This window comes from Protomyctophum bolini (genome assembly GCF_963924005.1).
Source record: "Protomyctophum bolini genome assembly, chromosome: 14".
NCBI classification, from domain to species: Eukaryota; Metazoa; Chordata; class Actinopteri; order Myctophiformes; family Myctophidae; genus Protomyctophum; species Protomyctophum bolini.
In genome coordinates this window covers 19,335,371-19,357,486 of record NC_137875.1, presented here as the reverse complement: position 1 = coordinate 19,357,486, position 22,116 = coordinate 19,335,371, and the positions used below count along the sequence as shown (strand labels likewise).

The 22,116-nt window shown below is 43.6% G+C and overlaps 1 protein-coding gene across 9 annotated transcripts in view; it reads right to left on the bottom strand.

Moving 5' to 3' along the window:
* LOC308327869 (serum response factor-like) overlaps nucleotides 1-19,672 on the bottom strand; it is a 42,037-nt gene extending 22,365 nt beyond the window's left edge. For 8 of the 9 annotated variants that reach the window (XM_080781446.1, XM_080781449.1, XM_080781443.1 and 5 more), the window contains exons 1-2: nucleotides 18,478-19,672; nucleotides 12,103-12,369 (exon numbers count right to left, since the gene is read on the bottom strand). In XM_080781446.1, coding sequence (XP_080637572.1) covers nucleotides 12,103-12,369; nucleotides 18,478-19,176 — 966 coding nt within the window. In that variant the 5' untranslated portion in view covers nucleotides 19,177-19,672. The remainder of the gene's footprint in view (nucleotides 1-12,102; nucleotides 12,370-18,477) is intronic. The other variant, XM_080781450.1, reaches the window with a different exon arrangement.
* Nucleotides 19,673-22,116: the final 2,444 nt, after the last annotated feature.

Sequence of the window (22,116 nt, the reverse complement as noted above, 5' to 3'; positions counted from 1 at the left end):
ATGTGCAGCATTTTGTACAAAACGGGACACTCCTGAAAACTTTGGGATAATTAAATAAAGTTTTTTCCTTTTCAAAAAAATGTCATTAATAAATGAAAGATTATTAGAAAATAGCCGATCGATCTACAAGCGAGCTTGTACATCTGCTATTGTCACTAGTTTGGGATATTATTGTCAATGCAAACACATCTAAAGATAGCCATGCCAAGCGGGCAGCGGAACAACATGAGGGTGGAGAAGTCGCTGCAAACGCCAGCAGAGCAAGCAAATGCTGCATTGCATGGACGGCTACCCTGAGCTGGAGGACGCAGCGGATATGTGAGCAGAGCATCAGGAAAGGGGCAGGCAGTGCCAGGCAGTGCACCCGTAACGGTGCACTGGAGCAGGAGGGTCATGCCAGTCTCAACCTTGCATGGTATGATACCATGTTCTTCTAATAGAAGCTTTGTGGTGATGATGAGTACACTGCAGTTCTCCAGAACAGTATTGCACCTACAGTAACTAACTATGAGTTCCAGGAATCTCTCCCGTATGTAAATTCCAGGAATCTTGTGTGTATCCAACTATCTGTCTCATGAGATGTCATAGTACTGTCTTCACAGATGAGTGACGTCATAGACTGGGCTCCAAGTGGATGCTACACTGTAGTTCGAGAGATAATAATGCATAAAAATCATATTAAATCTATTTAATAGGGGTGTGCCAGTATATCGATATTGTGATACTTCCTCCCGCAATATATTGTATCGTCCTCCCGGAAATATCGCAATATATCGAATATCATGATATTGATTAGTAGTTACTAGTAGTAGTGTGGACAGACAAGTTTGTCAGTGTTTTACTGTTTGGAGGAGGCAAGATTCAGATTCAGAATCTTGTAAGATTTTTGCTGGTCCCAATCAGGAGTCAAGTAGAGTTAAGCAGGATGGTTGTAAAGACGCCTCCTTACTACTCACTAGGGGTCAATAGGTCATGCTCAGACAGACACACAAAGTCACTGTTGGGAGAGGCTAGCACCACTCAAACATATAAATCTGAGTGAGCAATGAGCGAAGGAGAAGAACACACAATGTGTTCTGGTGAGTATGTGGGCTGTGTGAGCAAGTAGGCGTTGAGGCAAGGACTGGAATACACATCTACAACCCCCACTGCTGCTTGTTCCCAACTTCCTACACACACACATAGCCTCATATATATATATATATATTTATATATAGACGTTTCACGTGACACCAGAATTTATTCTCTTTTCTCTGTGTACATTCACTATACTCCAAGGATAGACTTCAGTGATGGCAGAATACAATTGGAAAAGGCAGGGCAAAAGAGCATCTTCCAACATCCACCCACCCAACACCCCGCAGCACTGAATGCCAGGCTATGAGCTTGTAGATCTGCTACTTTTGAAAAATCGTGAAAAGGTGGCCCAAATCTTTGAATATATATTCTTTCACAGCAAATGTTTTTAATTCATATCTTTGCTTCTGGGGGGGGGGGGGGGGTCCCTGTCAGATGGGGGTCGGCGGCCAATTACAGATAATTCTGGGGCTCCTTGACATGAAATAGTTTGACAACCACTGACATAGAAACATAGGTTTTTCAGAAAACTTTGATTTGATTTAGAAGACATTGTAGAATGTGGTCTCAGGTCTCAATGGGGAAAAGGGAGCCTCGCCCAGCGCTGCAGTGGAGCGGAGTGGAGCGCCACTATTGGTTTTTATACGTGACTGATTACATGTGACTGGGTGAGAGGTAGAGGATCCAACATGGTCTGGTCCGATAAGGCCGTCCAATAACATACTGTTATTATTTAGAAATAAAGCCCTATCAATCATTCTGTTTGATGGCTTAAAATGTTATATTTAGGAATGATTTTTTTTTGTTATAAAGTCAGTGCATTCACCAACTGAATTCAACATACATACACACACACCTCCTGATGTTGAAATGACAAAGACGTAGCCTATAATAATGGTAATAACACTAGGGAATCAACTGTATTGTGTCATAATCAGAAGAGAAGCTACTGTACAAAAGCATGCTGTAGCTGCCTGTTACTGTACAGTATTGAGCAGCAGGAGGTCAGCGCCTGCCTTCTGTTCAGCCCAGCTGAAGGGGGATTCAAGTCCAAGGTTCTTCCCCTCTCTCTAGTTAAACAGCAGTGTGACTGCTGCAGGAGGTTGGGCCAAGGACAGACCAATGGCTCGCCGTCACACTTTGCTTTTTACGTAAAGAGCGATACTGAATAGTGACAGAGTTACACCGTGTGTGTGGTGAATCTATTTTTCGTTTTATTTTCAGATTTACACTAATTGTATAAGTTTAAGTCACTGGGGCTCTTACCGGGCTAAAGACCCTGCCCAGCTTTGGAGTCCATAGGTCATAGACATGTCATAGATGACATGAAGTGGGAGGTCCACATGGGAGCCATGCCTGCCTTCCCCATGTGGATACAGAGAATCCACATGATTAGATAATCGGGCAAGTTCCGACACAGATTACAAATCATGAAACATCATCTGCTAACAGGTATTGTCCTATCTGGATGGCAATAACCAACATATGTTGGTTAATGCCATAAAAGGCTGCACAATTTACGGGGTGAGAGATTGACAGATACCATCCTGCCACACTGGATTTGTTATAAAGAATAAAAGATACATATTACATACTTATGTTAAATGTATATATCTGCCATCAGTCATTTATCCTTTCATTCCAACAATATACAGAAAAACATGGCATATAGTTCAAATGGTGATTAATCATGATTAATTCATTTTTAAACTGTGATTAATCCGATTAAAAAATTCATCAGAGGCAAGGAAGCAACCAGGTGCTCAGGAGGTGTGCCGGTATACAAAATGTAAAAATAGTAAAAAAAGAAAGGTGCTCCTGGGATCAATCGGGATAACATCTATAGAACAAAACGGAAATCCGGGCACACTTAAAGGTTAAAAAGGAGGAAAACTTTATTCAACAGACAATGTTTCGACATATATACGGTAGCCTTGATGAAGACCGTATAGGTCGAAACATGTCGGTTGAATAAAGTTTTCCTCCTTTTTAACCTTTAAGTGTGCCCGGATCTCCGTTTTGTTCTTTAAAAAAAATCATCGTTTGACAGCCCTAGTTATAAATTTAATTTTGAGATGGCTTCATGAGTTTTACAAGTCAGACAAATACAAACTCCATGTTGGTACAGTACAATCATGATGGCATGTTGTCACACCATCAGGTCAAACCGCGTCTCTGATTTAACCCGGGAACCCCTTTTGGTGTTTTATGCATTATGTCATGCTTTAGCTATTGAAAAATAGCAGATCTACAAGCTCATAACACCGCGTTACGAGCTTGTAGGTCTGCTATTTTTGAAAAATCATGAAAATGTGGCACAAATATTTGAATATATATTATTTCAGAGCGAATGTTTTAAACTCAAATCTTTGCTTCCGGGGGGTTCCCTGGCTGGAACAACATATTTTCAGATGGGGGTCGGCGGCCAATAACATATAATTTTTGGAGTCATTGACATGAAATATTTTGAAAACCACCGACATAGAAACATGGGTTTTTCAGAAAACGGTTAGCATTTAGAAGACATTTGTAGAATTGTCCTCAGGTCTAAATGGGTTAAAGCCATTCATTGGTTTGAGAGTGTGAAAGTGCACCTGAGGACAATGTGCTAAAAATGTAACGAGTGCCCCCCCCCCCCCCACCACCACCACCTCATCAGTGTCTAACGCTGGTGGGTTTAACCACTTAACCAAATTAACCCCATGTCCCTATTCTGGTTCATGTCATCATAACAACAGGCTAACCTTCTGCAAGAACAGAGATACCAGATTGAAAAAGTGGTTAAACTATTTAACTTATTTAGGACGCATCTTATATCTTTTAACCACTTTAACCGTTATTTTAAAACTTTAGCTGTTGAAAAATAGCAGATATGCAAGCTGGTAGCTGATATGCGACCCAAATCTTTGAATATATTCCCTTTCATATATTCTCTTTTTCATTCTCTTTCGAGTGTTTTTAACACAAATCATTGCTTCCGGGCGGGGGAGGGGGTGTCCCTGGAATAACAAACATTATTATTTTCAGATAGGCATCGGCGGCCAAAATACATATCATTCTGGGGCTCCTAGACATGAAACAGTTTTTCGAGAAAACCGGTCATGATTTGGAAGAAATTAATTTGTAGAATCTGGTCTCAGTTCTTAATGGGTTCAAAGACACATCAGCGCTAGGCTCGTCCGCTTCGTGCCATACGTCGGTGCGACTGACCACAGGACAGCGAGAGCGTGCGGGACGAGGCTGTGTGGGGTGGTCACGGGGAGGGGGGGACAGGGAGGACGGGGACAGGGGACATGCGACAGGGGGAAAGGATAAGGGCGAGAGAGTACAAACAGCTGAGGGTGCAGACAGCTGGAGGGAAACCTGAGCACCGAGGAAGGGGATTTAACCCTTTCACGTGACGCCAGCTGAAACGACAGCAGACAGGGTGGTAAAGACGCGGAGCGACGTGGTGTAAGCTTGTAGATCAGCTATTTTCACTAGTTTGGGTTCCGGCGTGGGGAGACATCAAAATTCTCTTTTGGGTCACCGGCTAACACATGTGGGGAACCACTGTCGTGGAGGAGCCTTTTCTGTTACACTAAATAAATACATAAGTGACAGCCTGCCGTCACTGACTGCACCCACTCATACTGACAGGTACACACTCCAAAGTACACAGAAACAAACGGGCTGAACTAGAAGGCGTTCGACTGAAAAGTAGGCCGTTCGATTCCACGGGCTTTCCGTTGGCAGTCTAAGAGCAGTGGCCTGGTGAGGTTCTCACTATCTCTGTGACCCACATATCGGTCTCTCTCTCTGCCACGGAGCCCACTGCTTTGTTTGTCCTGTCTTCCTGTCTGTCCTGTTCCAATGGACGCTCTATAAACAGCTCTGGCTTTTAGTCAAAAGAGAAGCCAGATCATAGTAAACATAGCAGTCACCAGGAGGGGCGAAGCATTCCTTCACGAACTCCGCTTAAAAAAAAAGAAAATAAATGACTTCCTGCGCATGGGTTTGTTGTAACAGAGCTTGTCTCTTGTTGTGACGTAGCAGTAGCACCCCTTATTTTGTGTTTCCTAAAATTTGGTTTTTATAACTTTTTAATTATCATTATTTCAAAACATTTAAAAAAAAACACTCTCAAAAAAGCAAAACCTTTCACGAATTAAACCAAAATTCACTTAATTAAAAATGTAAGAAATTCCATAAATCATTCGAAAATGATGGCTTCGCGCCACGTTGTGAGCTTGTAGATCCGTCATTTACACTAGTGTGGCTCCCGGGAATTAATTAATTAATTTCCGTTTTTGGATCACGGGCTAAAAAGTTTGGGAACCACTGTTATAGACTGTGCATCCCAAAGGTGCCAGACGTATAAAACCGGTTTATTATAAGTAAACTACTACCGTAAGACTCCCATGAGTCTTTTGATTCAGACTATGAATTCTAGTTCAGCTTTTCTTCCATTATAACCCCCCCCCCCCCCCCCCCCCCCCTTCCAGTCAACCCAACTAGTCAGTCAGTCACAACAAGGCAAGGTCACAAGAAACGCCGGCCACTTTTAGTATAATGAGGCAACAAAAGTTAACACACACACACACACACACACACTTGAATGTATTCCATAAAGGATGTGGGTCTACAGTCCTCCTGCTTCATAGATCATTTAACACACACACACACACACACACACACACACACACACACACACACACACACACACACACACACACACACACACACACACAATAAAGGATTTGGGTCTACAGTACTCCTGCTTTTAATCCGTATCATTCACAACAGCACAGTGTGATGGTACTCTTCAAGTTTGACCTTCTCACATTGACAGAAAACATTCAGAATCCTATTATGAAGGACAAATGCCTCATTTTTGTACACTATACCGACAAGTGTACAGTATGTATGGAGCATAAAAGGTTTATAATAAGGTTTTTTTTTGCACCACCCACCATAGTAATTAAAATCTTACAGTGTCAGATAACTTGTAGTTCTACTAGTGACTTTTTGTCCTCGTTACACACGGCAATAAAGAATCTTGAATCTTGACAGATGCGCACAAAGAGACCTTGACAGGACTCAAAGACTTACATTATTATCCTTCTGTTCAGTAACAGTTACAAAAGCAGAATGATTCAACAGAGAGAGAGAGAGAGAGAGAGAGAGAGAGTGAGAGAGAGATAGCGTGAGAGAGAGCGATAGAGAGAGAGAGATAGAGTGAGAGAGAGAGCGATAGAGAGAGAGAGAGAGAGAGAGAGAGAGATAGAGAGAGAGAGAGAGAGTGAGAGAGAGAGCGATAGAGAGAGAGAGATAGAGTGAGAGAGAGAGCGATAGAGAGAGATAGATAGAGAGAAGTCATACATCATCCATGAGGGATTACAGACATCCAACATGAAGGTGACAACTGGCAGGCGTGTACTGGTGCTGGTCGGAGCACCCGATTGTGCAGCCTACTGGTGGTTGCCCCCCCTCGGCTAATCTCCCCATTTGCTGGCTCCCATCTCCCAGTCTGTCACCCTGCCAGCAACATGGAATTCGCAGCTCCATTTGGGACTGCTAAAAAAGGCAAGGCAGCCCAAGTGGAGGAGTCGCAGCCAATGGCGTCTGACCTGTCCAGTTGCTCGCTGTAAAATAAGGGTAGGGGGTGGGGGCGGTAGGGGGTGACATAACATCGCTCCCCCCTCTAGCACGGTGACACATTACCTACCTACCCCCCCACACACACACACACACACACACACACAACTCCCTTCCTCCTCTGACTGTCACTCAACTCTCTTATGCCCCCCCTCCATCTCTTTGCCCGTCTCCTCCTCTGTCTCTCGCTCGCCAGAATCTATTTAGGAGCGACCTGGTGATAAGGATACATGCGTGTAAATTCACTTTTCATTGTCGATGATGCTCACTTGTCACCTAGCAGTGGCACTTCAGTTCACAGTAAATGCCTGCTGTGTTAAATTAAAATCCACCAAAAATAGGTCCCACCGAGATTAAAGTCCTGACCAAGACAGGCTTCATCACAGAAAATAAAAACAACCTGTAAACAGACAATGAAACATGACAATATTACGATATGGTGTATAGCAGAGGTGCCCACACTTTTATGAAGTTAAAAAGAAATACAGGGGATTTCTTTTCGAATTGGTAGGGTTCTTCTTGTATATAACTTTGTAATGCTACTGACGTTTGGGATAAAATACTTGCATTGAATTGTGGGGTTGAGCTTTGAGCCACGGTTTGAGCTTTTTTTATGTCAATCAATCAATTAATACAAGTGGCAGAATGACAGATGACTTTTTTTTTACATTTAAATAATATTTTTAGGGCATGTCATGTGATCTACCTGCACAGCCTTTGTGATCAACTGGTAGCTTTTGGGCACCCCATACCCCTGTGTATAGCATAGAACAAAGTACAGTGCAAGCCAAGCATCCAAAAACACCCCAACAAAACTTTCTAGGCCCAGGCCGGGTAACAGTCTGCAATATATTCCAGTCTGGGGATGCCAAATACCTAGAAATCCCCTTCAATAGAAAACAAACAAAAACAACACTATTCAAATCAAATATGATAGCGTGCCTGCCGTGCCATAATGGATGACACCTTTAGACTCACCTATGGGCTTCATTCCTCTGGGGGAGTGAAACAGAACTAAAGACTCACCTATGGGCTTCATTCCTCTGGGGGAGTGAAACAGAACTAAAGACTCACCTATGGGCTTCATTCCTCTGGGGGAGTGAAACAGAACTAAAGAACCTGTCAGACTCACCTATGGGCTTCATTCCTCTGGGGGAGTGAAACAGAACTAAAGAACCGGTCAGACTCACCTATGGGCTTCATTCCTCTGGGGGAGTGAAACAGAACTAAAGAACCTGTCAGACTCACCTATGGGCTTCATTCCTCTGGGGGAGTTAAACAGAACTAAAGACTCACCTATGGGCTTCATTCCTCTGGGGGAGTGAAACAGAACTAAAGAACCTGTCAGACTCACCTATGGGCTTCATTCCTCTGGGGGAGTGAAACAGAACTAAAGAACCTTTCAGACTCACCTATGGGCTTCATTCCTCTGGGGGAGTGAAACAGAACTAAAGAACCTGTCAGACTCACCTATGGGCTTCATTCCTCTGGGGGAGTGAAACAGAACTAAAGACTCACCTATGGGCTTCATTCCTCTGGGGGAGTGAAACAGAACTAAAGACTCACCTATGGGCTTCATTCCTCTGGGGGAGTGAAACAGAACTAAAGAACCTTTCAGACTCACCTATGGGCTTCATTCCTCTGGGGGAGTGAAACAGAACTAAAGAACCTTTCAGACTCACCTATGGGCTTCATTCCTCTGGGGGAGTGAAACAGAACTACATCATTCTGAACGATGATGTCACCTTATCATACGAGGAGCTGCCAAACTGGCAGCGGAGCGGAGGGAAAACAAACATGTGGGCGGGTTGGTCAGCATGGCAGCCTCAGTACGGCGGCGGGCGGCATGGTCAGTGGGGATTCTCCCGCCGTTTGCAGTGGTGAGGAAATGTGAGCGGTGCTAACGAGCAGTGGGAAACAAATGAACGTCGCCATAATTACAACTGCAACAGCCCTGACAGCCAAACCAGCAAGGATAGACGAGAGAGAGAGAGAGAGAGAGAGGAGAGGAGAGAGCCATGAAAAGCTGCGTCATTCATTGCTAAGCTTTCTCCATGCAAACATGGTTGCAGGGACGCCATTGCCTTGCAGTTGTAACTCTGGCAACTGGAAGCCTAGTTAACGATCATCTTTGAATAAACATCTCTCTACTGTAACCCCACCTTCCACTACCTCTCTCCCTCTCATGCAAGTCAATGACAATAAAATCAAGTCACAATATCAACTTTGATCCATTCGGATTATGTTCTAACAGTATTCACTTGTGCATTTAATAATGGTGACCCGACAGTGCAGCATATCCTAATCAATCCAAATATATTCAAATTGGCTAATGGGAGGGCTGGCCGGCAGATGGACTGACTCTGAGTCTCAGACATAACCATAAATAAACCCATATATAGGGCATGTCACTATGACTTAGACATAACAATAAACAAACCTGATACTGGTTGTCCAGAGCCACAGATCAGACCCATATGTCCATGTATGGTCATGCGCATATATGGGACCAGAGTGGTGTAGACTAGGAGAGTGGCGTCATTGAGGGGGAAGAAAACAGCGCTCGAGCGCCGTTCCAGCAGCCCTGAAGTGTGACAAGCTGGAGTTTGAAATAAATCGTTTTCAACGAGGGCTGCGCAAATATCAGCATTTTAGGCATGTGTGCAAAGTGACAACTGCTTTAAAGTATTGTACAGTGACAACTAAAGTCTCTGTAATGTTTATGTTGTACTATTATTACTAAAACACAATCTAAAATAAAGGGATTTAATATCCCTGTTGCTCGAGTCCAGTGCATTCTGCCTGCATTCAGCCAACTTCCGGACCAGGACTTTGTCACACTTTGTCAATAGAAGTCTATGTAGAAGAGCTGCCATTGGACTGAAGCCCCATGAAGTGAACGGAGTTGTCACAACTCTCATCTAAACGGTGCTGTATGGGACCAACCGACTCCAAACTCGGCACACGCATCGACAAGGACTCGAGGGAGTGCGGTGCCCAGCGTTGAGTCCTTCAGATAGGTGGTTGTCCAGAACCGCCAATCTGAGTGATATGTCTACTCCATATATGCACAATTGCATTGCACATTATATATATACTGTATCTCCAGTTGTCCAGAAGCACCGATCCAACCGATATGCATAAAAGGGACACAGACTTAAGGATACAGAGATCTCCATATATGGACTATGGCCCCGTCTCTAACCCTAGCTCTACTTGGCCAGAACCTCTAGTTTGAAAACCTTACACTAGATTAAAGTTTCTCTTTGAGAACATTAATTAAAAACAAACGGACGGACAGGTTCGAACAAAGTGGTTGAAAATGTTGACACATAACTGCCAATACCGAAGGGGTGAAATAATGACCAATATATCGGCCAGCCAGACCGATATATCAGCCGGGCCGAGCATCTCTTCTGCTTCTCCTGATCTTCCCCCAACACTTCCACAAGCCCCCAGCCCAGCCCAGGACATGAAATGTTTAGACTGGCTTGGACTGTATGCGTGACATACTGTTTGGCAGATGAATAGTGTCCAGACAGTACAGGAGAGAGGCATACAGTAACGGCAGCCAAAAGCACGGACCTGCGACAAAGAAAAAGATCCGCTGAACTCTGAGCCGCCTGAGGACCCGTCTCGAACCCACCTGCCGCACACACAAACGCTAGTAACCATAACAGCGCTGATACTTGTACATGGATCACACGGTGACATTTTTGAGTGTTTCCTTCTGTAGGGATTGAGCTTGGGACCCAGGCTGATCTCCCACACGAGAAAGAAAGTCATACACGAGGTCTCCAGCTAAACGGGGACCTTTAGGATCAGTGAAACGTTTCCATTCCAACTGTCCCGTTTAATATATCACTCTTCTCCTCCCCCACTATGTGTACATCCATACCTCCCCCCCTCCAGTCCATATCACCAAATGAGAAGAAAAAAAAGAAAAAAACAATCACAGGACTCCAAAGACAGCTGCAGCTTATAAGGAATGTGAGGGGCCTCAGCCAAGAGTGCAGGCAGGGAAACCATACCATATATGGCCATAGATGCAGAATCAAATTTTTATCAATGAGTAGAGTGGGCATGAGAACAGTTTAAAATGTAAAGGTTGGTCCTCATCCCTGACAGTGTATGGTACGTGTTAGCAACAGTGACTTTGTACAAACAGTGTGTGAGCAAATAGGCCTCCCAAAGTGTGCGTCTTCAAAGGGGCGTACTTAAAGCCATGTAAACAGTGGAGGGAACCTCAGGCTAGCAGCGCGTGATTACATGAAGGTGGGATAATGAAGTGTGTCTGCTGAGGACGGGTCCAAACTCTCTAATAAAAACCTTTAAAAGACAAAAGGTCAATCAGGCTTTAGAATTAAGCGAAACTGGCACATTCAGATCACCGTAAGATGAGCGACTACCACAACATGCCAAAAGATATTGATATTAATTCATTATTATTTTTGTAATAATCTTACAACCAATGAAATTATATTTTTTTCGTCATAAGATATCAACTTAAAAACGGCATTTTCCAAATAATTAGGTGAATTGAATTTAAGTTGGTTTACTCTCCAACACATTTCTTATGATATGAATCATATGACCATTTACCGACATGATACAGAACTAACAGACAGAGTCAAATAGTTTCCAAAAGATGTTAAGCACAATGAAACTCAAACACGTTTGAACATAATCCTGAACAGAAGACCGCTCAATCCTACAATCAAACGTAAACAGAGAATTGAATACAGCAGGCTGTATGTTTTCCATCCTAACACGAGCCAGACCGGCTGCTGATTTATATTTTCGTGGAGAAGGTTTTCTGGGCCAGAGGTCAGGGAGGTAAAGTGAAGAGAAGTTCTCATCCATCCCGACGAGGATAATGTGGTTACCTGGCTCCCACTTCCTCACTCTATGGCCCGCTCTGAAGGAATACTCAAGACGTTTTGGCTCAATTAAAAACGATTTACTACACAATCAAGCCCAACCACAAGCGGCAAACCAAAAGCCAAACTTTGTGTATTGCAAAATGCATTTGCACTGCTGGATGCTGACTTGATTTGTTCTTTCCTTGGCCTATTCTGGAAGGACTTTTGTGGCTCTCTGTGGTGTAGTATTGTTAAGGCACAAGGCTGCAATTACCATTTCCTTTCGAATGAGACAGTCAACCGTTCACACAACGAAAAGTTTCTTGACATGAGAAAGTACCATTAATCCTGAACATACAGGGAGACTTTCAGTGATTCATTAGAAGAAACAAAAAAATGCATTTCGTGATATTTGTGATACTAATCACTTTCTAAATAGGCGATTACGGGTTCCCCTTTTTAATGACCAATAACAGAACGGTCTCAGGCTTTCCAGTGTTGGCTACAAGACTCAGGCGGCTCTCACCTTAGTGTCCCCAAGGCTCTCTGACTCGGACACCTGGTAGGTTAGGTCCGTCTCCTCGAATCCCGTGGCGCTCATGCGCTGGTCCGTGGACGGGTCGTTGCGAGGCGGCGAGTCCGGGGAGTTGAGGCACGTTTGGATCAGGGCTTTGCCCGTCTCGCTAGTTATCATGGGCTGGAGCTTGCGCGTGGCAAAGGTATAGACGTGTCCCGTTTCACTGGCCACCAATAGGAGAACCTGGGTTCCCGTCAGCGTGGAGAGCTCATAAGCCTAGCAGGAGACAAAGAGAGGATAGACCAAACATTTGTTAAAGCCATACTTCAAACAGCAGGGCAGATACATTGATCTCCTTTGTCCCACATAGAAATCATTTGAAGGAGAACCTGTGAGAACCACACAAAGAGAGAAACAAAAAATCACATCCATGTGAAGTGAGGGGCGCTCTTATCATACATCATCACATTCCGGCCAATCACAATTGGCGTCCTCACATTTCTGTCCTCACTTTTTATCCTCAAGTCCTCAAGGCTAATCACTTGAGGCGTTTGAATCCTCAAGTCAACTTGAGGCGTTTTTATCCTCAAGTCAATACGTACAATGTTCAGCCAATCAAATCATCGCTATGGTGTGCTCAGCCAATCAAATCATCGCTATGGAGTACACACAAACAGACAAAGCTCGGCATAGGAGGGGCTCAAAAATATAACTCAACCAACTCCAGTCAACAGGCCAAGAAAAGACAAGATTCTAAAAATAGTAAATACCAAAAGTAGTGAACCCTGACGTATAGCACAAATGCACCTAAAATAACACGAGATAAAGCTCCCAGAATAGAGAGTGTGATATAGCAGCGAAAGACTGATTGCAGCAGGGGTCTATCTCTGACTGTCAGATAGGAAAAGAGGGAGTGGTTATTCCTAAACGGGTCCCCGATAGAGGATATACGAGGCATCATTCCTCTCGGGCAGAGGTGGCTGCTCTGTGGAACAGAGGTGGCTGCTCTGTGGAACACCAGATTATCAGAAACAGAGGTGGCTGCTCTGTGGAACAGAGGTGGCTGCTCTGTGGAACACCAGATTATCAGAAACAGAGGTGGCTGTTCTGTGGAACAGAGGTGGCTGCTCTGTGGAACACCAGATTATCAGAAACAGAGGTGGCTGCTCTGTGGAACAGAGGTGGCTGCTCTGTGGAACACCAGATTATCAGAAACAGAGGTGGCTGCTCTGTGGAGCAGAGGTGGCTGCTCTGTGGAACACCAGATTATCAGAAACAGAGGTGGCTGTTCTGTGGAACAGAGGTGGCTGCTCTGTGGAACACCAGATTATCAGAAACAGAGGTGGCTGTTCTGTGGAACAGAGGTGGCTGCTCTGTGGAACACCAGATTATCAGAAACAGAGGTGGCTGCTCTGTGGAGCAGAGGTGGCTGCTCTGTGGACCACCAGATTATCAGAAACAGGAGGTGGCTGCTCTGCGGAGCAGAGGTGGCTGCTCTGTGGAACACCAGATTATCAGAAACAGAGGTGGCTGCTCTGTGGAACACCAGATTATCAGAAACAGAGGTGGCTGCTCTGCGGAGCAGAGGTGGCTGCTCTGTGGAACACCAGATTATCAGAAATCTCCTCTGCTGCCATTCATTATGCAGCAGGCAACAGCATCAGTGGTGGAAAGTAATTAAGTACATTTACTTACTGTACTTACAAAATGTTGAGTTATTTGTGCTTTACTTGAGTATGTTACATTTCCAGTACTTCATTGTAGTGTAATTTGACAACTTCTTTGGTAGATGTATCATCATCATTACAAAACATTCATTAACCACATCAGCCCTATACATATTTTGGCCACAAATCTTTAAAAAAATAAATTAAAAAAGAAAATAGCCAATCTACAAGCTCACAATGTGAGCTGGTGGTAGATAAATCTGATTTTTGTACATTTGAAAACTTGAAATTGTGACATTCTGTATAATTAGTACTACTTTTGGTACTTTTTGATGCAAATACTTTTCGTACTCAAGTGCATTTTGAATTCCAGACGTTATTTACTTTAGCAGAGTACCCTATTGGCCTGAATATAGGATTACGTTTTTACATTGCAGACTGCAGTATTGTTACTTTTACTTAAGTAAAACATTTGAGTACTTTTTCCATATAAACACACATAATATAAACCATATAAACACACTTGCACAGCAGCATGGAAAGGACAAAGATGCACAACTCCCAGTCCCGCGCCACACACACCCACACACACACACACACACACTGCACTCGCCGTGAACTCCAGAGAAAGCCTTTTGATTTAAATGAGTCATCAGTAATGTTGAGGAGGCCTCTAGAGCAAGTAAGACACCGTCCCATTAACATCACCTTGGTGAACAGAACGCAGCCTGAGCTGACTGATAAATGAGCCCATTGTTGTCCAGAGACCATTACGCCAGCACACACACAGCAGTTAGTGCTGGATGGATACAAATTTCATACAAATCTAAATGATTTTATAAGGCAGTTATATTGCTACGCATACAGGTCAGGATAGATTAGGGCGGCTACACTTTCTCCCTTAATACTTATACACATATAAATACAATCTTGTCAATTTGGCTAGAGCTGCTGCATTGACAATGTCAATGCCTTTTGTGTATAACAATGTTATGGTAGAGCACCAAAAAGATAGAAATGTTTCTGCTAGTCATAACCATATCACTCCTTCTCTAAGACACACACACACACACACACACACACACACACACACACACATAACTGTAGGAGTTTAAAAATAACTAGAAAAAGGGCTCAAGGGCTCATAGCACAGGTATTGACCAGGTCAGGAAGGTTTGTTGTGCTATAGACATAATGTGTGCCGATTTGTGTGATGTGTAGTCAAAATGTGTTGGAATAATATAAATGGCACAAGGTGACCACACTAGGGATGTGAATTATCGATGAATGCATTAATAGTTAATTGATACGTTTTGATAAGGTTATCGAATCGATCGATTAACCGGTTAGTTGATAATCTGCCTTTTTGTAAAAAAAATAATCTGAGAATCTTAGAAATAATTCAAAGGCATATTATATTCCTTAATCAAATATTTATTTGGCCATTGACGATACAGGGCCAGGCAATGGCATTTTTGTATGTGCATTACATTCACAGAAAGCCACCAAACGATAGAAGCGCATAATATTCGATGAATTACTATCTGCGATTAATCAATTAACTATTAAGTCATCCCTAGACCACACACTGTCACAAAGGGACCAAGACCAACTGATTGTGCTATACATGCCCACAAGAGTGCACACTTGCTGGGTGGTATATGGACAAACGGAAGCTGCGAACAACAAACATTAGGTCCTTTATTCAAGAAAACACTAACAAACGCATCACAATAATTTGGGGCATAGGTTCAGCTCTGGCATCCATGGAGTGTGTGTGCCGTTTTCCTGCAATCAAGCCAACGGTGCTAGAGATTAGCTGATCACAGACGGACACACGGACAGGGTGCAAAACAGTCTCTCCCCATGCCTTCGGCCTGGTGGAGACATAATGTTGCAATATAATATAGCAGCAACAACTAAAATGAAACATGTTTTCCCAGAGTGAAGGTCTTTCCAGGTCTAAATGGGCCTGATGTTTGGCCAATATCAGAGATCGCATTTTTAACGGTGGTATTGTAAGCCAGGCCCACTAAATAAGAAGTCTCCTTGGTTGACTGATATTATCATAAATATTCAGGACTTGACTTGGTCGAAAGTTCCTCTGCCAAGTCAATCAGCACAAAATATAAGGAAAGAAGATTATAAATATTCACTAATTTCACTCACAAGTTGAGAATATATGGACAATGTGAGATTCCTATTTAATAGGTGGCCCGGTCATTTAGAGTAGTTCCCAAACTTTTTAGCCTGTGACCCAAAGGAGATATTAGACATTTGCCCAGGACCCAAACTAGTGAAAATAGCAGATCTACAAGCACGTCACTTCGCACGGTTTAGACAGTCACCACACCATGAACAGAAGGGACAGGAAGCTGGTTTATGAGTGAAAGTCAAGTTTGGCTCACCCACGACTACCGTGTTGCCTTTTTGGTAGAGGTTTGGATTGTGTAATTTAACTCAATATTGGCTTGATATATTCTTAAATTGTTAATTGCGTTGCTCCATTGATTTAAAAATCAATGTGAAGTGAGCGGTGCCTTTCATCATCATGATGATGATGATGATGATGATGATGATGACATCAGCCATAAATAGTAAATGGCACATTTTATACAACACTTTTATCCAAAGCGCTTTACATAGATTCACCCATTCATACACAGATGGCGGAGGAAACCATGCAAGGCACCAACCCGCACATCGGGAGCAATTAGAGGTTCAGCGTCTTGCTCAAGGACACTCCGACACCAACACTAGCACACTCCGTGCGACAAACACGTTCCGTGCTCAAACGGACATACACACAAAGCTGTACATAGGAGCGGCTGCATCGCTCAAATGAAGAATATTATCATCCGGTTATTTTACCAGTTATTGTACCATTGCTGTCATGGCCGTATCTTTGTTGTAGAGCTACATGATAATGGCAAGGGACATGATTAGTTACATTTGGATCACATCACCACAACAGAACAGTAGGTTACAATAGGTAACCCCAGTTCTGTGACTATTCGGTTTCGGCTCAATAACCAACCAAAGCCAAAGGGGAGACCATTTTGAAAGAGCAATTTCTAATCAATGGAGCAACTGCTCAAGTGGGTTATTAATTATTATAGCAGGTGTGAAGACAAATAAGTAAAAGGAAAGGTCAGGTTATTCTTTCCTGTATTAACATTTACTCTGGAGCAGTTGAGGGAGAGGATCCCGTGGTTGGCGTGGCTTTTGACACATAGGCTAAATTAGCTTTCTCATCATTCTTCAAAATGAAACTGACTCATGAAAAGATCCAGGCTGAGATCAATCTTTTCACTCAGTCTTGTTCCAGTGGCTGACATAGCTTGCAGTGTGCAGCAATTTATAAATGTGCATCCTGGGAGTGGAGACAAACATCACTCATAGCCAAGTGTCTACATAAAGACACCTCAGTTTCCACGACAACAGGCTAGGATGCAAAAAGAAAAAAAGAAGCAGCCAAGTTGAAAACAGTGGCAGCTTCCAAGTAAAATAAAAAAGGGGAATGAAAATTCTGACACTACAATAAAGCACAGTATGAAAATGTTTTGTGAAACAATAATTGGTAAAGATAACAATGTCTGCAGCGAGTGCTTTGGCAATGTAAACATATCTTTTCTCATGCCAATAAATAAAGCCCTTTGAATTGAGTGAAGTAGCTCAGCTGTTGCTCTGCAGTGTGAGAGCGATCAACTAACACACTTGACATGTTACATGAGGATAACTTTTTAATCATGACGCACAACTTCTTTGATTTTAGATTTGATACAGCATTGCCTGCATTTGATCCTTAAGAGCAGAGCATATAGACTATAGAGGCCTATCAGCTTTTATCGTAGATACTGCTGGCATGCATGCCTGCCCGCCCCACCTACACATTTTTATCAGTAGTGCAAGGCTGACTGCAATTCACCTCTGGCAAGAGCTGAAACAACTACAGGCCACGGGCACCATTAATGTGCAGCATTGATTGCATTCATGGGCACAGCCCCCCAGTTCTGTTTGAGTGCCCTTTGACTGTCCTCTGATCCATGTCCCTGGGGTTGAGTCAGCTGTTGGCACCGACACAGGCCAGGCTGTTGTTCACCACATGGCTGTCGCCTGCCCCTGCAAGCAAGACCCCCACCACCCCCTCACACCTCACCCTGTTTAGAATGAGGGGACAGGGAGATAGAACATTTTGTGTGGTGCACTCTGAAGGATGCTGCTGGTGGTGGTACAATAGGCACTCCAACAGAACACTTCCTACTCATGGTTGTGCGTTCATGTGGGCAGTGGCACACGTGTGTGTGTGTGTGTGTGTGTGTGTGTGTGTGTTTTTCGTGATCAGAATTCAGAAAGACTGTCACTTGCTTATCTATTTTTAAAGCCCAGTCATAAGGGACAATCACTTTATTCCGGCCATGCACAGAAATCCAAAGTTCCGTTGAAGTGTCTTTACTGTGTAACCTGTAGCCTACATCTAATCAACATTAGAACGTATATGCTCTGTGTATAACTATTTGTAACTATTTGGGTCAGTGGGTGAGGTGTTGCATGAAAGAATGAATGCCTGTGAATCAAATGCAAGCAAGGCTGAAAATGTGTAAACGAACGTTCAGATAGAACTTGAATGTTTTATAATTCAAACGAATGTGTAGTGTCAGACATTAGGAGGACGGTGTGAGCAGCAATCAAGTCAAACGTCTCAGGTTAAACTTACCTTCTTCATTATACCAGTTTTCCGCTTGCTGAAGGTTGTGTATCGTCTCAACTTGTTGTCAATAAATTCCATCTTGATCTTTACACGCCCACGTGTCTTCTTCCCCGGCTTCGCCCCTGCGACACCGCCGGGGACCATGCCATAACCCCCGGGCGGAACTCCCAGTACCTCCTGGCCCGTCACCGCCGCCTCCATCTCCCCTCTCTCTCGCTTCACCCCTCTCCTGCTACTGTCCCCGATTGAACCCATGGGGTCATCGTCATCCAACGAGTCCGACTCGTTTTCGGACCCGCTGCATATGGGCGCACTCTCTCTGTCCGGCTCGAACCTGTGCATGCCGACGAGCCCCGACGTGTTTAACCCCGCCATGACGACTCCCCCCTGCTGCCCGGCGGGCTGCAGGGTCGTCAGCCCCCCCGTCCCGTTGTTGTTCCCCGGTGGTCTCCCGGCGGGTCGGGGACCCCCCGGACCATTATTGTTGCCCCCCAACATCCCGACGCTGCTCTGTCGTCCAGCGGTGGTGGTGCCGACGACGCTCTCGCCGCTGCTGATCCCCAGCAAAGCCTGTCCTGCTCGGACCAAAAGGGGACGGATCCCGCTACCGGTAGCGTCAACTCCCGAACCGTGTCCTCCTGCCCTGCCCGAAACAACAGACCCGTTTCCTGATTGTTGTGCCGATCCAGACGGGCTCGGTAACATCCTTTTTTTCACGGCACCACCGCGTTTCTAAAACACGCCAGCCAAGAGAGCCAGCCGTGGAGGAGGAGTGGTGGTGGTGCGTCTCGTAAAAAATTACCGCAAAGCACACCAACATACAACCCTCCAACACAGGAAATGTAAACACAACAACCGAGAGTCTCGGTTTCGAGAGTGTCTCGGCGGATAAACTGGCCCGAGTGCAAACTTTGAAAAGTGATGCTACTGCCCCCCGAGAGACCCTTCACCGTGGCTCCGTACACGGCGTTAATTCCTCCTCCTCTATTTCCAAAACTCGCAGCACTTTCTCAAAAAGGAAAAACGACGAAGGGCGCCCTTTTAGTGTCCGTCCGCCATGTCATGTAGTCCCGCGTGGTCAACGAACGGCAAAATGTCGTCGTCGTCCTCCGTTTACACGCCACGGCTGTCACTTTAATCTCATTTCAAGGTCTTAAACGCTTTCCTTGTCATACGGCGACACACGACGCGTAATATAATTTAAAACCATGTTATAAACGTGGAGTAATACATATCGCACTCGAGGAACTACTTTCCCTCCTTATAAAGAGATACAATGTTTCCTTATATGGCGTTGTCTCTCCTTATTTGGTGAGTCACAGCGTCGCCTAGGGATTGGTCGACGACGGTCTGAGTAGCGCTGTCATTGGCCAATGGTGGCGTTATTCATTAGAATAAATACCAAAATGGTTGCGCTACCCGCAACGTCACCGACCGACCGTGGACAGTCAGGCAACGAGATACCAAAATAACAGAACATGTAATGTGTTTGATAGTAAGAGCAGACCTACTATCAGTGGTGGGAAAAGCACTCACATGTTTTACTTAGGTAAAAGTATGAATACTTTAATGTAGAAGTACTTCGTTACTTGAGTAAAAGTCTGCTATTTAAAATGTACTTGAGTAAAAACGTATTGCTATCAAAATGTACTAAAGTACTCATTGTGCAGAATGTGCCATTTCAAGTTTTAAAATCTAAACACATATTTTGAAAATAGCAGATCTACAAGCTATTTTCAAATGGCTTAAATGTATATAGGGCTGAAGTGGTTTAGGCTACTGTATGTTTATTGTTTTGTCATTATAATCAAAATCTATAAAGTAACAAATAAAAAAAGTTTTCAAACAAATGTAGTGGAGTAAAAGTACAATATTTTCCTCTGAGATGTAGTGGAGTAGAAGTAAAAGTACAAATACCTCAAACTTGTAGCCTATACTTAAAGGACCACTTCAACACTTTTCAATCTATCTTATAATGGGTCCTCACTAATAATCATTGCGAACGCAATGAGCACTTACTATGAGACCTAGCAGATCATGTCTGTCTGTGCCTTTGTGCCCATATATGGAGCTGAGTGATTTGTTTGTGATTTATGCAACACACTCCATATTTGGATGTATAGCTGCTTTGGGGACTCCTTATATGGTTATGGCTAAGTTAAAAACTTAACTTAAAAATAACTTCACTTAAAAAAAGAATAACTTAAAAATAAATCTTAAAAAAAACAAATATGTACGAGCTGCGTTCGCTTCCCGCGTTTGCGCATCTTACTGGTGATAAAATGGCTTTTGGTTTTTTTCTACTCAGTCTGTGTCTCATAGGAGGGCTGTGGGCAGTTCAGAAACCCGTCCACCAGTGACATCATCGATGAGGAATCCAAGCTAATAGAAACTGCAGTCGTTCTAGTCCTGAAAAGTTGCAATGCGAAAATAGAAGCCATCGTTCTCACGATAACAAAAATCTAAACATTTTTGTAAAAAAAAAAAAAAATGATGATGTCACTGGTGGACAGGTTTCTGAACTGATCACAGCCCTCCTATGAGATAGAGACTGAGACTGAGTAGGAAAAAATGGTGTCATTTTATCATGATTATTAGTGAGGAGTCAGGACCTATTATAGGAAGATGGTTGAAAAGTGGTGAAGTGGAGTACTTGAGTAAATGTACTTAGTTACTTTACTTTCCACCACTGCTATTTACACTGCGTCATACTGTGAATCAAAGGGTCAATGTCTGCATTGTTAATGTATGTGTCTCGGGGCAAACTCTCACTCTCCTATCTCTTTGATTAGTTTAGTTTTGAAAGCCACACATGCACCCTATTGTAGTTACCACGTAACTACCACACCATTCATTCACTTGTTGCTATTCTATGGAGTTGCCAGCAGCAAAACTGCCAGGAGGTTTAAAGTAAAGGCACTTTGGCAGTTTGGTGTACATTTGTCGGACAAACTTGGCTGATACTAGTCGTCACCATCTTGGCAGTCCAGGTTGATATATTATAACTCTGGTTTAAACCCTCTTTAGGCTATTATATAATTTCACTAAATGTTCAATAAAATCTAAAGCTCCCATTTGACATCGATGTAGGGGCAACCCACTGTCCAGATCCTTCTATAACTCATTCAGGCTAAGACAAATTAACATTAAATTCATGTGGGTCAACTAACAGGCCAGGCAGGGCACACAGTATTTGCATCATAAACTGTGTATAGGGCCTTATTGGCCTATATTACCATGAGTGAAACCATGCACTCTACTGTTTTAGACCTTGCTTACCCGTAGGCCATAGCAGAACCACACAATCGCTCAACTGTAAACACATAGCAAACAATAAGACATAGTCTAAGCGGTCTGTAACCGGCTACATGCTTTTTCATAGCTGGAGATTCAAAATGCCTTCTCTGCTCACTTTATATTCCATCAGGTTAATGGAATTAGACAGATAGAATGTAACACACACAACACCCTGGCTCCCCTCAGTCAACAGAAGTAGAGATGGAGAACCAGTGCTTACAAACCTGTGCACATAAAAGTCAATAGTAAACCAGTGACAGCCAAAGAGAACATGCAGACATATTAATGGTGATGATAGATTCCATTTCAAAGGTTACATTTCCATGCCACTTTAGTGACACCCATCAA